Here is a 15,249-nt window from a genome sequence, read left to right on the forward strand (position 1 = left end):
GACAACCACACATAGAGCCAACACTGCCCCGACTGCTTTAAAGCCATTTTAAAGCCTGTCCAGAGGCTGTCTTTGAAATGTGTGGTGTACTGGGCACACATTCTGATTACAGAGGCCCACTGGTGACCACACAGCGCTCTGAATTTACAATGTTTCTAGGCTCTATACTTAACTTGTTTCATTACTTTTGATCCTTACAATGAATGGCCTTTTAGTGTGGAGAGGCAGGAGGCATGGCTAAAATTCAACCAACGAATCAATCAATCAATCAATCAATCAATCAATCAATCAATCAAACAAACAAACACCCCACCAGACCAAACAATAACAGCAAAACAAACAAAACTCTCGAGAGCCAACTGGCAAGACAATGAACCTTTCTAGAGCTATGGTAAGATTTGAACCCAGACCCTATTCCTTCAAGTTGTACCCCCAGCCCATAGGAAATCCTCCCGCCCATTGGGAGCACAGCCTGTAGCAGGGGTCACTCACCTGTCTTTGGGTCGATCTCTGGGGACAGATGTGTGGGAGGGGACGCGGGGGAGAAGTGGTCGTTGCTGTAGGTGATGAGAGGGGTCAGCGGGTGCTGTAGGTGATGAGGATGCTGAAGAACAGGGACTTTGTTGGACTGCAAGAGAGAGAGGAGACGGACTAGACACTGGCAGGAAGGCGCCGTGTATGACCAGCTGCCACCCACTGGTGGAATGTGTGCTGGCAACACCCTCTCCAGCTCTCACAGCTGGCCTAGAGAGAAGGAAATGAGGAGAGGAGAGGGGGCCCCGAACCCCCTCTCGAGCTCCCACACAGCCCCCCTTTACAGATATAGCAGGGTGCTCCTGGGCTGTGCAGTTCTGATGCGCTACGTGGTCTCTGTGCATGGGGCAGGGCTGCCCTCGTGGAAAAAGGAGTTTATGTGACCAAGTTCTGACTTTACAGATGAGGAGCACGTCGACCCCTCTTGGTTACTTCCTGCCGCCCTTTTCATCCCATGTTCATACCACAAACTCCAGTCTGCTCAGCTCCTGGGGCTTCCTGAGCTTACAAGTCTTACAGCGGGTAAAGTGGGCAGAGCAGAGGTGAGGAGGAGAACCCATCCTGATTATGAGGTGTGCTGCTGGCCTTGGTGGTTTGAAAAGGCCTCAAAGGGAGTAACTTCCAATCCCTTTGTACTTGTCAGGTGTAGCAATGTTGAAACTGAATACTGTCCTCACTTTAAAAAAAATTTTTTTTTAAAGTTTTTTTCTGAGACAGGGTTTCTTTGTGAAGCCCTGGCTGTCCTGGAACTCGCTCTGTAGGGTCTCAAACTCAGATTAGCCTGCCCGTCTTCCAAGCTTGGATTAAAGGCGTGCGCCACAACCGCTGGCTGCTTTCACTATTTCCTGGCCATCACCAATGGTGCTACATCCATGAAAATATAGCACAACTAAGGGCATGAGGAATAACTAATTCTGACATCAGGTGTCTGGGAACCTAGGGAGTGCACCCCAGTGACGGACTAGGAACCTAGCGAGTGCGCCCAAACGATGTACGTGGGTTTTGGGGGGTCAGCTTGTCAAAGGGTGATTTTTTGGCACTATAAAAAATAAAGAGAATCGCATATACCATCTCAACTGATAAAACGCGTAAACTATGATTCTAAAACTGACTGCTACATAACCACACATCAAAGTCAGCCACTGCCATCCATGTCCCATGTCATTTATTTATTTTTGACATCATCTCATCCAGGCTGGTTTCAATCCCATGATCGTTTGCTCTGGTCTTCATGCCTCAGTTTTTAATTTATCTGTATCATTTCGTCTTCCCTTCAGTGAGAAGTCTTAGGCTGGGGAGTGTGGCTCAGTTGTCTAGCGTGCTTGAAGCCCATGTTTGATCTCCAGCTCTGGGTAAACTGGGTGTGGTGGCATAAACCTGAAACCCAGGCACTTGCACTCAGGAAGCAGAAAGATCAGAGGTGAAAGGTCATTCTTTGTTACATAGCGAGTTAAAAGCCAGCCTAGACCCCACTCCTTCCCCTTCTCCCACAAATAAAGTAAAAAAGTCTCAGTTGCCCGTCTACTGTTCAAAGAACACAGAGAAAGGTAAACCTGAGTTCAATTTGCAAATCTAGGCTTCACTCTAAATGACCCGTGGGTTATTATGATGTACCACTAGGGGGCACCATTGCCTAGAAAATGAACTGCGAGGGTTGGACAGGAAGTAAATGTTGCTGAGCAAGAGTTGTCCTAGAAGGGGGCTGGGGATTTAGCTCAGTGGTAGAGCGCTTACCTAGGAAGCGCAAGGCCCTGGTCCCCAGCTCCGAAAAAAAAAAAAAAGAGTTGTCCTAGAGGCTGGCCTGTTCTTTTAGGAGGCTACCTCCCACTCTGTTCTCACCCACTTCTCTCTCCAGCTGTCCCCAGGAGCTTGATGACCACAGCACAAACCTAGGCCACGGGGCAGGAATGCATGGCCTCAGTGGACAATCTCAGTACAAGACAAAGAAGGGACAGGGGCTTGCTCAGCAAGGGATGCAGCATCCTAAACAGAGCCAAATCCTTCCTGCAAGCTATGTAGGTTGAGCACCCCCTCAGCCCAGGTATCTTGACAATTTCTCTCCCCGATCCACTGTAAAGTTGTATGCATGTGTACACAGACGGCGGCTCAAGGTGACACTGGAGTGCTTTCCTTGCTCTCCTTGTGACTTATTGAGGTCTCTGGCTGAACCCGGAGCTTGCTGATTTTGGCTCAACTCCTTGCCCTAGAGATTCTTGTCTTTATTATCTTCTAAATCTGTAAGGGACTGCCATGCCTGCCTGGGTTCTATGTGAGTTCCAAGGATCCCAACGTCCTCTGGTTCCCCACACTTTCAGAGCAAGCACTGTATCTGCCGAACCATCTCCTCAGGCCCACTTCACCTTTCCGAAGGAGGCTTCAACTGTGTAACTAGGCTGGTCTATGATCACCAGAGCCTGCCGCAGTCCTTTCCAAGTTTGAAACTCTTCAAACTCCCAGCTCTTAGACAGCGAAGGAATTCTCAGGGTATATTTTAAGCCCAAAGTAAAAGTAACCCCTAAGGGCTTGCTCTGGAAAACCCTCCACCAGAGGAGTCCCCCTCCCTGTTCTTCTTTTATAGATTTGTTTATTTATTTCATGTATAGGATTGCTCAGTTTTTCATGCACATCAGAAGAGGGAATCGGATTCCATTATGGATGGTTGTGAGCCACCATGTGGCTGCTGAGAATTGAACTCAGGAAGAACAGCCAGTGTTCTTAAACGTGGAGCCATCCCTCCAGCCCCCTGTTTTGTTTTTTGTTTTCTTGACCTGATCAGAAATCAGCTGCATGGGATTTATGGCTCAGGAGAGTAGACCCTCCTCTTTTGCTGTCACTCATGATGTCACTCATGGGCTTGACAATGGCTGCCCAGGAAGTCACCCAACACTTCAGTAGTCAATTAATACTATTCAGAACACGAGTTCTGTCAATCATCCGTGTGATCTGTTAGCTGATAGAGAATGGCAGGGCTCCAGGGGAGAATGGAAACCAAAAATGTCTGCAGTTGGCATCAGTTTTTTTGAAACATCACAAAGTCCATGGGAGGGAGCAGTTGGGGAGAAGCTCCAGCAGAGGTCGTTCCTCCAGGGATTGGTGTCTGTCAGAGCTCCTAAGCTGTGGGGCTGGAAGGAGATCTAGGAGAGGACTGAGGCTCCACAGAAGGACCCTGCCACACTCTGACTTTTCCATCTGCCCCAGGTCAGCTAAGTCAAGGGTCACTCCATTTCTTCTGTCATCCAACCCAGGGAAAAGAAAACTATCAGCTTTGCCATGTCTCTTGACTTTTAACCTCAGGTTTGTGGCAGGAATATCCTCACGCTACTTGCATATTTCCTAAGTGTGTTCCTAAGATCTGAATGGCTGCTCAGCTGGGCTCGGCTAAACCGAGATGTGTTACAGGAGGAAGGACCAACAAATAATCAGTGTGTCAATCATAATACAACTCCAAGTTCTGATTCTCTTGCAGCGGATCTCACATTCTGCATGGCAAGGATTCATTTCTTGTTTGTTTGTTTACTTGGTTTTCAAGACAGGGTTACTCTGTACAGGCCCGGGTGTGTGGGAACTCACTTTGTAGACCAGGCTGGCTTCAAAGTCATAAATCCTCTTGCATCTGCTTCTCAAGTGCTAGAATTAAAAGTGTGCAGCACCACAATGGGCTATTCGTTCCTAATTTTACTTGCCTGTGTGTGTGTGTGTGTGTGTGTGTGTGTGTGTGTGTGTGTGATATGCATGTGCAAGTAGGCGTGACACATGCCACTGTGTGCTTGTGGAGATCAGGGGCAATCTGTGAGAATGGGTTCTCTGGATTCAGGGCTTGAATCTCAGGTCCTCAGGTAAGCACCTTTAACCACAGAGCCATTTTACTGTGCCCTGTGCACATTTTAAGAGTGAATGTATTCATGACAGTGAGCAGGCCCTACTAACCACCACTGGCCCAGAGCCACTTTGGTTCGGTTTTGTTCTATTTTGGTAATTTACTGCTTAAAGTTTTATGACAGAGAGCAACCTTCTTTGTATGCACCCCATCACAGATAACTACAAAACTCTTCCTAAATTAATCCCTGAGATGTCTCCTTTTAATTATGCATATTTGCTCCCTCCTTCTCCCCTCCCCAGTACCCACATGCCTAGTCCTGGGATTACAGGCTGTCTATTCTGTAAATGAGTTTTGTAAATTGGTTTATTTATTTTACATGTATCATGGTTAGCCTGCGTGTATGAATGTGTATTCTGTGGAAGCCTACTTAAATCTGATGCCCACAGAGGACAGAAGAGGGCACTGGATTTCCTAGAACTGGAATTAGGATGGTTGTAAGCACTTGTAGGTGCTGTGATCCAAACCTGGTTTCTGTGCAAGAGCAGTGAGTGCTTTTGAGTGCTGTCCCTTCTCTCCTGGCCCGGGCCCTTTGTTGAATGTCTTCTCCACTTAACGAGAACTTGCCATCCAGTGTTGGCAGCCACTCCGCTCCATTGTCTCTGCCAGTGTCTGGATTCTTCACCAACTTCTGGCCCCCAATTTCTAATTATGCCCAAGTCTATCTTAAATTTAGCAAAAAACAAAAAACAAAAAAACAAAACAAAACAAAAAAACCTGGAAGGAGCCAGCTGGTGTAGACAGTAAGGGTGAAAGATGCAACCAGAGCCAGGCGAAGAAGAAGTTAATTGAAATTGGGACAAGAAGGGCTGTTGAGGTGGCTCAGCTGACAAAGGTTCATGTCACCAAGTATGACAACTGGGTTTGACCACAGACATTCACAAGGTGGAAGAACAAAAAGATTGCTAGACGCCATCCTCTGATTTCTACAAGCACCATGAGGCATGAGCTACTCCTTGGCCCTCAACAGTTAAATGTATGTAACAAAACAAACCAGGCCAGGCGTGATGGAACACACCTTTAATCCCAGCCCTTGGAAGGCAGAGGCAGGAGGATCTCTGAGTTCGAGGCCAGCCCAGTCTACAGAGTGAGTCCCAGGATAGCCAGGGCTACACAGTAAAACCCTGTCTTAAAAATGAAAAGAAGGGGCTGGGGATTTAGCTCAGTGGTAGAGCGCTTACCTAGGAAGCGCAAGGCCCTGGGTTCGGTCCCCAGCTCCGGAAAAAAAAGAACCAAAAAAAAAAAAAAAATGAAAAGAAAAGAAAAGAAAAAAGAGGACTTACATAATGACTGAGGGCAGTTCAAGTTAGGCAGGCAGTGAGAGGAGGGGGAGGATGCTGGCATAGGAACACTAGTGGAGCGCCTTGAGGTGGGCTGTATACGCAGTATGTCTGGGGAACTAACAGAGACTGGTGCCTAGGCTAGAGAAGGAGACCGGGGGGGGGGGGGTCTCCCACAGGAGCAGAACACTGGGAAAGGCCTGGGTTCCAGCTAAGGTGCCTCGGGCACAAACACTCCAAGTAAACTGAGCAGGATGAGTCAGTCACACCTGTAACCCAGCCTCCCGGAGGGTTAAGAGGCTGAGGTTAGGGCAGTGAGAGGGCTCAACCAGCAAACACACGACGTAGAAGGAGAGAACTAACTTCCATGAGTTGTCATTTGAATTCTACACACGTGCTCTATACACACACAGACACGCACGCACACACAAATAAAAGTAATTTTAAAAAGTTAAAAAGAAATTAAGTTGAGGCCAATCTGGGTTATAGAATAAGACCATGTCTCTAAATCACAGCACAGCGCCGGAATCCCAAACGAAACATTCCAACCCTAAGACACTGTAAGGGCCATGCTGCAGACCAGGGAAGATGGGAAGATAAGGCAAGAACCTGCAGGCCAGAGAGAGAATGCTCCGGGCCTTGGAACGTGCCTTTGGGTCCTTTTGTGCAATGGCCTATCTTGAAGGCTTTGCAAGTTGGACTTTGACTATAATACTTTGGCTAAATCCCTCCTAATCAGAGGTCCCGCTCCTCCGTTCTTGTTAGCAGGGATAACACAGAGAACCTAGGGGTACTTTATCATTTTGCTGTTGGTACTACTATTCCTTCCTGTGTGTCCAGACTGGCTTCAAGCTCTTGGCACTCCTCCCTGGTGACAGGGTTGCAGTGACTGGGCCTACCAAAGGAGAACATTTAAAACCCCTTGGAATCCAAAGGGTTGTTAGAATATATCTTATTTCACTCAGTTTAACAGAGTGTTTTTTGATCACCACGCCCAACATTTTTGCTTAAAGTCCATTTTAGCTGGCATGATAGAATTCTGGGCTACATACGGATGAGATTCTCTCTCAAAACAAATCAAAAACAACAAAACCATAAAACCATTGTCTGTCTGTCCATGTATCTCTCTCTCTCTCTCTCTCTCTCTCTCTCTCTCTCTCTCTCTCTCTCTGTTAAGCACGAGTGTCTGCACACGCTATGGCATGGATGTGGGTCAGAAGACAATTTGGATAAGTAGATTCAGTCCTTCCATTATATGGGTCCTGAGGACAGAATCAGGTCCCTGCTGAGGTAAAGGCCATCACACTGGCCCTCACCACCAGTTTATGTATCTGGGTTATCAATGGCACAAATTTTGTTTGCTACATTGTTGGTTCTACCTAGGTGAAGGCGGGAGGGTGGGAGGTGTAAGAATTTTAGAGAAACTAAAATGCAAACACAGAAAGAAACTGAAGGCTGGTTCTCAACCTGTGGGCCGTGACCCCTCTGGGAGTCAAAATACGCTTTCACCTTGGCAGCCTAGGACCATCTGAAAACAGATACTCGCATTATGGTTCATAACCGTAGCAAAATTACAGTTATGAAGTAGCAATGAAAATAATTGTATGGTTGGTGGTTGCAGCCTTAGTAAGGAATGATGTGGGCTGGAAAGATGGTTCAGCAGTTAAGAGCACTGACTGCTCTTCCAGAGGTCCTGAGTTCAAATCCCAGCAATCACACGGTGGCTCACAACCATCTGTAATGGGGTCCGATGCTCTCTTCTGGTGTGAAGACAGCAGTGTGGGTTTACTTACTGAGAAAGCACATGCACACCTTCAAATCCTCTCCCCATAAGCACTCTGGATGACCCAGGGGAGCACAGCAGCACTGCACACAATGGAAACACCTGGCGTCAGCTGATCCCAAAACTAACATCTCTGACATGGGTCTCATTGAGCCAGTGGGCCTGCGCCTGATGGGACACTGGAGACAGCGTGTCAAGCTGAGCTCCATGAATTTCTGGTGCTGAGCCTGGTGGCCCAGGCCTGTAATCTCAGCCTGTGAGAAAAGAGGGTCAGGAGTTCTGGGCAAGCCTCGAGAACAAACCAAGTCTGAGGCCAGCCTGAACTATGTGAGGCTTTTTACTCACCAAAACAAGAACAGAAACGCCCAAGAAGGGAATTGCTGGCTTATATGTGAGAGTCAGGGAAGATTGCTGGGCTGGGGCCCTGGGCTGACTGGAAGCTGAAGTCACACCAATAAAACCCAGAGAAGTGGGGTGGGGATTTAGCTCAGTGGTAGAGCTCTTGCCTAGCAAGCGTGAGGCCCTGGGTTCGGTCCCCAGCTCCGAAAAAAAGAAAAACAAACAAACAAACAAACAAAAAAAAAACCCAGAGAAGTGCAGCCGGACGACGTGGCTAGCACAGCCGTTACTGCTGTGTGCTAGAGAACTGTGTGCTAGAGAACCATGTGAAATGTTAATCTTTCTTTTGTTTGTGTGCTCTATGCAAACAACCATGCATGCACTGAGGCCAGAGGAGGATGAGGGGTGTCCTGATCCATCATTTTCTACCTTATTCCCACATACTCCCACTGAAACCTGAGCTGGGCTGTTGGCTGGGGGTTATAGGAGCACGTGCATAGGCACATCCTTCTGACTTTTTAATGTGGGAGCCGGCGATTTGAACTCAGGTCCTCATTGTTAACACCACACACATTCTTACCGAATCAACCATTTCCCAGGCCCTGCTGTTCCTTTCTTGATTTTTTTCTTTTTTACATCTCTATTTTGGTATTTAAGCAAACATTTCTGTTCTTAAGAAACCTACAGTGTTCAGAGGTCACGTTCCTAAGTTACTATCAACATAATCAGAAATGGAAAAGAGGGAGGGAGAGGGAAAAACCACAGGAGGTAGTTCGAGTTGTAGATCTGGATAAAAAGTATGTGGGAGTTTCAGGTAGGAAAGTTTGAAGCTATATTCAAATGAAAATTAGTATTAATTAAAAAGGATAGTCAGGGGGTTGGGGATTTAGCTCAGTGGTAGAGTGCTTGCCTAGCAAGCGCAAGGCCCTCCGCTCCGGAAAAAAAAAAAAGACAAAATAACAAAAAGGATAGTCAGTACCGGAGAACAAATGGAGAGAGCCACAGACTGTTGTGAACTGCAGGGACTTCTGGGTCTACACAGGTGTCCTGGTGAGATGGGGAAGTAACACACAAATTTCATTTATTCATCTTTTAGTTATCTATAAATAGATAGGGCTTCACATAGCCATATAGAAGTTTCATTTATAGATCGATAGATAGATGGATGGGTGGAAAGATAGATAGATAGACATACATACATACATACATACATACATACATACAGACAGACAGACAGACAGACGGACAGACAGACAGACAGACAAGGCTTTACATGGCCCCGGCTGGCCTTAGACTCACCACATAGCTAAGAATGACCTTAAACTCCTCTTGGCCACCCTGCCACTACTCTCCAAGTGCTAGGATTACAGATGTGGACCACCATATTGCCCTGCAATGTACAATACTAAAAGGGAAATTTCAGCAAGTGATTCTGAGAGCAGTCAGGCTAAGCAGCATCAGGCTTCTCAGTTTGGGGCTGAGGCTGTGAGACTATCTGCAGTCCTTAGAAGGAGAGCATCCAGGCTCTGATTCAGCCACCAGTCCTTTGGCATGAATCTCTCCACTATGCTTCTGAGGATGAGTCAATGAATAATGACAACATAGGGCATTCGCTATTTAAATATTAGTGTAAGTGGCCGTGGGCTGCAGGCTGTGGTGTTTTTTTTGGGGGGGGTTGTTTTGTTTTGCTTTACTCATGAGCCTTCCCCCCATGCTCCAGCAAAGTCTTGCTCTTTTAAAAATGTTATTACAGTTTTATTTATTTACTTTTTTGTGAGTGTGTGCAAGTGTATGGAAGTAAGAGGCTGACTTGTAGGAGTCTGTTCTGTCCCTCCACTATGTAGATTTTGGAGCTTGAAGACGGGTTGTCAGACTTGGTGGCAGGCGCCTTTACTGCCTGAACATGCATGGGGCCCTGGGTTCAATCCTCAGACTCCCTAAGCCAACTATAGTGGTGAATGCCTGTAAACACACACACACACACACACACACACACACACACAGAGAGAGAGAGAGAGACAGAGACAGAAACAGAGACAGAGACAGAGAGAAACAGAGAGAAAGACAGACAGATACACACAGAGGGGGGACAGACAGACACACACACACACACCAGTGACATGCTGTGTGGCATCACAAATGCCAACTGTCTTCCCTCATGCCCCTTGGCACTTTCTCAAGTGGCATATTGAACATAATACTTTTATCTTTTTACTTGCTTATTTGTGGTTTTGAATACTTGTTATGTAGGCCAGGTTGGCTTGAACTAAGTCTCCCTCAGCCTCCCGAGTACTGGGATTACAGGCCTATGCCCACAAACCACTCATATATCACTTTATCATTTCTGAATGAGAAGAGGGAAATGACCCTGGGGTAGGGAGATGTATACACAGGCTGTCCACCTTTCTCACATTCCCCACTCCCCTTTACTTAACAAAGTTTCCTTGTGCATACGGAAGATGCAGGACAAATACTTGTGCACAGCGCAAATACACCCCACCCCCACCCCAGCACTCCAGGATGAGAGTGGTAAAAGAAAAGACAGGCTCCTGGCCTGCAGACATGGTCAGCGTGGGGCATCAGCATAATCGTCCCCAAACAGTAAGATCACAGTGATCAAATATCACAGACAGCTCCACAGGGGGCTGGAGAGATGGTTAAGGGCACAGGCTGCTTTTGCAGGAACCTGGGTTCAATTCCCAGTATCCAGATGGTGACTTACATCCATCTATAACTCAAGTTCTAGACCAGACCAGTGGTCCTCAACCTTCCTAATGATGTGACCCTTTAATACAGTTCTTCATGCTGTGGTGATCCACAACCATAAAATTATTTTTGTTGCTACTTCATAACTATAATTTTGCTACCATTGTGAACTGTAATGGAAATGTCTGTGTTTTTGGATGGTCTGAGGTGACTCCTATATAAAGCTCATTTGAGGTTTTGACACGGGTTGAGAACCACTATTCTAGGGGCTCTGATGCCCTTGTCTGGCTTCCTTAGGCACTAGGCACGCACAAGGTGCACAGACAGGCAGGCAAGCACGGACGCTCATAAAGTGGACTATAACAGAGCAAAACAGGAAAACTGAATATCAACAGGCGATTTTTCCTGTTTTTCACCCCCAGTTTGATTTAGGGGTATAAAGGGAAATAATAACACCCAGCCCTGCCCCTGGCACGCTGGGTTGCGACTTACTTAGGACTTCCCTGACAGACTCACGTGACTCACCAAATCTCTGCACGTCTGTAGCCTATTTTCCTCACTGGCCCCCCTCCCCGGGCAAACTTCGTCAAATATTTTACTTCTGATCTAAGCTAAGTTTTCATAATCTAGAGTGTTTTCATTTCTCTAATTAAAAAAGAAAAGGAAAACCAACGTCCCAGCTTCCGTGATCTTGTTCTAAGAAACTTCAGGTCCAGCTCATAGCCTCTGGCTCGGACAAGGAGTCAGGTTCAGTGGTCAGGGATGTTGGGAGCACCACTCACTCTCCCCTGCCTGCTGCCTTTGATTCATGATTACGGGATGATTCTCAACTCTGGCTGCCCCTTAAAGTCGCTGTGGGGAGCTTAAAAACTGAGATGCCAGCCCCACCCCAGCCCAATTAAATCATATCCTTGGGGGATTAAGATGTTAAATTCTATGGGCTCATTATCTCTATTACCTTCCAATCTGTCCATTTGTTTTGGCACTTAATTCGGGCCCTCATTACCTCTTACTTCTGCTAATTAAATGTGATGTTAATTGTTCATTCCCTCTCTTAATTTCTTAACAATGGCGACCACGGCAGCAGTGCTGGCAATGACGGGTATTGTGGTGTGTAGTGTGGTGGCAATGATGGTGTGTAGTATGGTGACAGTGATGGTGTAGTGTGGTGACAGTGATAGTGTAGTGTGGTAGCAATGATGGTGTGTAGTGTGGTGACAGTGATGGTGTGCAGTGATGGTGTGTAGTGTGGTGACAGTGATGGTGTACTGTGGTGACGCTCTGGAAATTAACTCTTAGTGAAGAGTTACTGCATGTTGGGCACAATGCTGAACTCGTTACACTGGCTCATTTCTGTACCACTCCATGATGTCAGTGCGCCTCTAATCCCCATTTAAAAGATGAGGAAACTGAGGCACAGAGATGATGTAATTTGCCTGAAGCTGAGAGAAGAGAAGGAAGCAAAGCCTGGATTGGAACCTGCAGTGTCCCACAGCATCCACAACCAGCACATACTGTAGCCCTGGCTTGCCTGGAACTTGCTATGTAGACCAGGTTGGTTTAAAATCTACAGAAATTTGCCTGAATATATATATATTCCTTCTCTCCCTCAGTGTGTATGTGCACGGGTGTAAGGCCTCCGTGTTCCCCTGCCATGCTGGGATCTGATATGCAGCCTGCTCATCTGTAATGCCTAGATGATTGGCAGCTGCGACTGTAAGAGGCTTCCTGAGAGTTTAGGAATTTCATGTACTTTCCTATTACCCAGAGAGAGCTATGAGCAGCTGGTTTACTTGAAGAAAAAAGGTTGAGAGCCAATAGTGTCCTGGAGCGAGGGAGGTAGGAGTGCTCAACACTGTCAGCTGTCACCTAAATGGTGCCTAGAAAGCGAGGAGATGAATGAACTCGGCGGTCAGAGCCGGGCTAGGCCACCGTGGCTTGGCAGGGAAGAAGATGTGGCTGGAATTGTGGAAAGCTGGGGTGGGAATGTTAGTGGATGTGTAGGGTGATGCTCACAGGGAGGATGGGACAATCAGAAATACATGTCAGGTTTGGAAGGGAAATTGTGTCCCCTTAAAGGAAACCCATGGGCTGGAGAGATGGCTCAGAGGTTAAGAGAACTGACTGCTCTTCCAGAGGACCTGAGTTCAATTCCCAGCAACCACATGGTGGCTCACAACTATCTGTAATGAGATCTGATGTCCTCTTCTGGTGTGTCTAAAGACAGCTGCAGTATACTTATATATAAAATAAATAAATAAATCTTTAAAAAAATAAAAGGAAACCTGTGAGAAGATAGCTTCTAGACAGGAGAGAGAGGGCAGCAAGCCCTGATATGTTGGGGTTTGCTGCAGGGTGCCACAGGGTGAGTGGGGTCAGCAGAGATAGTAGACAGTAAAGAGATAGCTGAATTAGCGCTATCCATCTTTCCCTGTGTCTGGTTAAAGCCACTAGAGGGCACTTGTACCTCATGCTTACCATGCCAAATAGGACTTCGGGGATTAGAACCACTGCCATGGCAGAGCAGTTCAATAATATGGTGACAAGATATAGACCCTACCAGTAGTACCTTGCATGTCTTGGGACAGCCTACCCTGGGTGGTTGGCTCTGCCCTGCATGGTTACTCCTGTCTACCTCCTGGCAGATGGCTGTGACAGTCACCAGAGAGCCATACATGACATCATGTTGTTGACAAATAAGACCAGGGCTCTCTCACTAGGAGCTGGTCCGACGATTGCTGGAAACCACACACGTTTGCTGCACCTCTATTTATACTCTGTGTATATCTCAGCTCACAGCTGCCCTTTAGTGAGCGAGGGTTATCAGTATGTCTTAAAATGTCCTGTGTGAGAAAAACATGTCTGGGATTTGCTGTAAAACAAGAGAGGCAGGAGAGGAATGTGAATGTCGGCAGCATGGGGGTTTGTTTTATACAATATACTCTACCTTCATAGATCTTTAAACTTGCCTCTAATAAAGTTTCACAAATCACCATGGGGCCCTAAGGTGGTGTGGACCACAAGCCCTCATCTTGTGTCTATAAAGTGGACAGGTTGTGACAGGTGAAGATCCTCTATGACTCTGAGACTCGCTAGCAAGATAGTCACCAGATAGCCTGCAGGCATCCACCGAGCCTTACTTTACGTCCTGGAAGACGGAATGCAAGGGTTAGATTCCCACATCATCTCTTATACGCTTTGTGCTTCAGTGCTATGTCCCGTGGAGGCGAGGAGCCCTGCTGGGACCCCACTGCTCCTGTCCCCCCTTTCCTCCACAGCCCGCACAGCTGTGTGAGCAGCCACTGTCCACATTTAAATGGATGCTTCCCTGAAACAGCTGGTAAAGGGGAGCCTCTGTAACTGCAGTCTTGCAGCTACAGGGAGAAGAGGAGGTGTTCTGAATGAGCACCAACTGGACAGAAAGGACCTCTTGTTCATAGGAAGTGGAGAAGGATTTGAAGCAGGTGTCCAGGAAGAACCGGGGTTAATGGTCAGGGCCATGTGCCTTCAATCAAGCATTCCAGGTGGCGTGTGCTTTTGTGCTGAGGTGGACGGAAAGGTGAGGAGGGTGTCTGAGATGTAACCTCTGTTAACCCCTAACTGTGCCCACACCGGGTGTGAGGGTTAATCTTCATTGTCAATTTGACTGAATTTACAATCACCATGGAAACACCCGGCAAACACCCTCCAGGTGTGTCTGCAAGAGTGTTTCCAGAAAGATTTAACTGAGGAGGGGGAGACTCACCCTGAATGTGGGAGGCACCATCCAACGGGCAGGATCCCCATACTGAACAAAAAGGAGAAAATGCGCTGAGCACCAGCATCCGCCACCCTCTGCTTCCTGACAGAGGCTGCCATTTTACCAGCAGCCTCGCATGCCTGCAAACATGGCTTCCCCACCACATAGCTGGTCCCACCAAATTGTGAGCCAAAAGAAACCCTTCCTCTGTTAAGTCGGATATTTTAGCACAACCATGAGAAAAGTAAGACACCAAGGAGACAGATTCAGGAAGCTTCTGGAAGGGGGAAAGGAGTCACAGATGGGGCCCGGGAAGCTAAGGCAGACTCACCAAGTGTGCTGGAGATGGTGATCTTGTGTCCTTGACTGTAGCGCTGGAGGGGACATCGAGGAGGGGCCATTTCATCTGCAGGTACTGCACAGGGGACAGAAAACATGAAGTAGGTGAGATGAACTCTCTCTCAAGCACCAAGGGGAGTATAGAAAGGGCTTCAGGGAGGTCACCAGCTGTACGGGAGACCCACCGATGTAAGCGCACAGATCCAGGGATATAATACATTTATTGCTATGGCCATCCATCACCACACACAGGGCCAAGACTTTAAATAATTCAGGTAAAGTTGTAAGTGGGGAGGGAATGGATACACTCCCATATGATCACCATCTTTAAAGAACCCGTCGTTGAGGCTCAACTCTTCTTTACTCTCCCTGTGTAGCAAGGCAGATCCTCAGAGAACAGAGTCCCAAATCTGGTCTGCCTGGTTCATTTCCATATCCGGTAGCATCACCGATGGCAATCCCCAAGAAACGCACTCATGGGAGTGGAAACAAATGGGTGAAGCATGGGCCAGGGCATTGGGCCAGGGGGTAGAGTACTGAGCCAACATGCACCAAGCCCTACACCTAATCCTCAACTCCAAATATATGGGTTGTGGTGGTGGCCTGCCTGAAATCCCAGCTCTTGAGAGGTAGAAGTAGGAGGATCAGAAGT

The 15,249-nt window shown here is 47.3% G+C and overlaps 1 protein-coding gene across 4 annotated transcripts in view; it reads right to left on the reverse strand.

The window, feature by feature from the left end:
* Tcf7l1 (transcription factor 7 like 1) overlaps positions 1-15,249 on the reverse strand; it is a 164,790-nt gene that overhangs the window by 7,068 nt on the left and 142,473 nt on the right. For 2 of the 4 annotated variants that reach the window (XM_087657428.1, XM_087657427.1), the window contains exons 4-6: positions 14,590-14,673; positions 14,265-14,306; positions 493-628 (exon numbers count right to left, since the gene is read on the reverse strand). In XM_087657428.1, coding sequence (XP_087513554.1) covers positions 493-628; positions 14,265-14,306; positions 14,590-14,673 — 262 coding nt within the window. 4 annotated transcript variants of the gene reach the window in all.

The sequence above is a fragment of the Rattus norvegicus genome, chromosome 4, assembly GCF_021556685.1.
Source record: "Rattus norvegicus strain SHRSP/BbbUtx chromosome 4, alternate assembly SHRSP_T2T, whole genome shotgun sequence".
In the NCBI taxonomy this organism is placed as follows: Eukaryota; Metazoa; Chordata; class Mammalia; order Rodentia; family Muridae; genus Rattus; species Rattus norvegicus.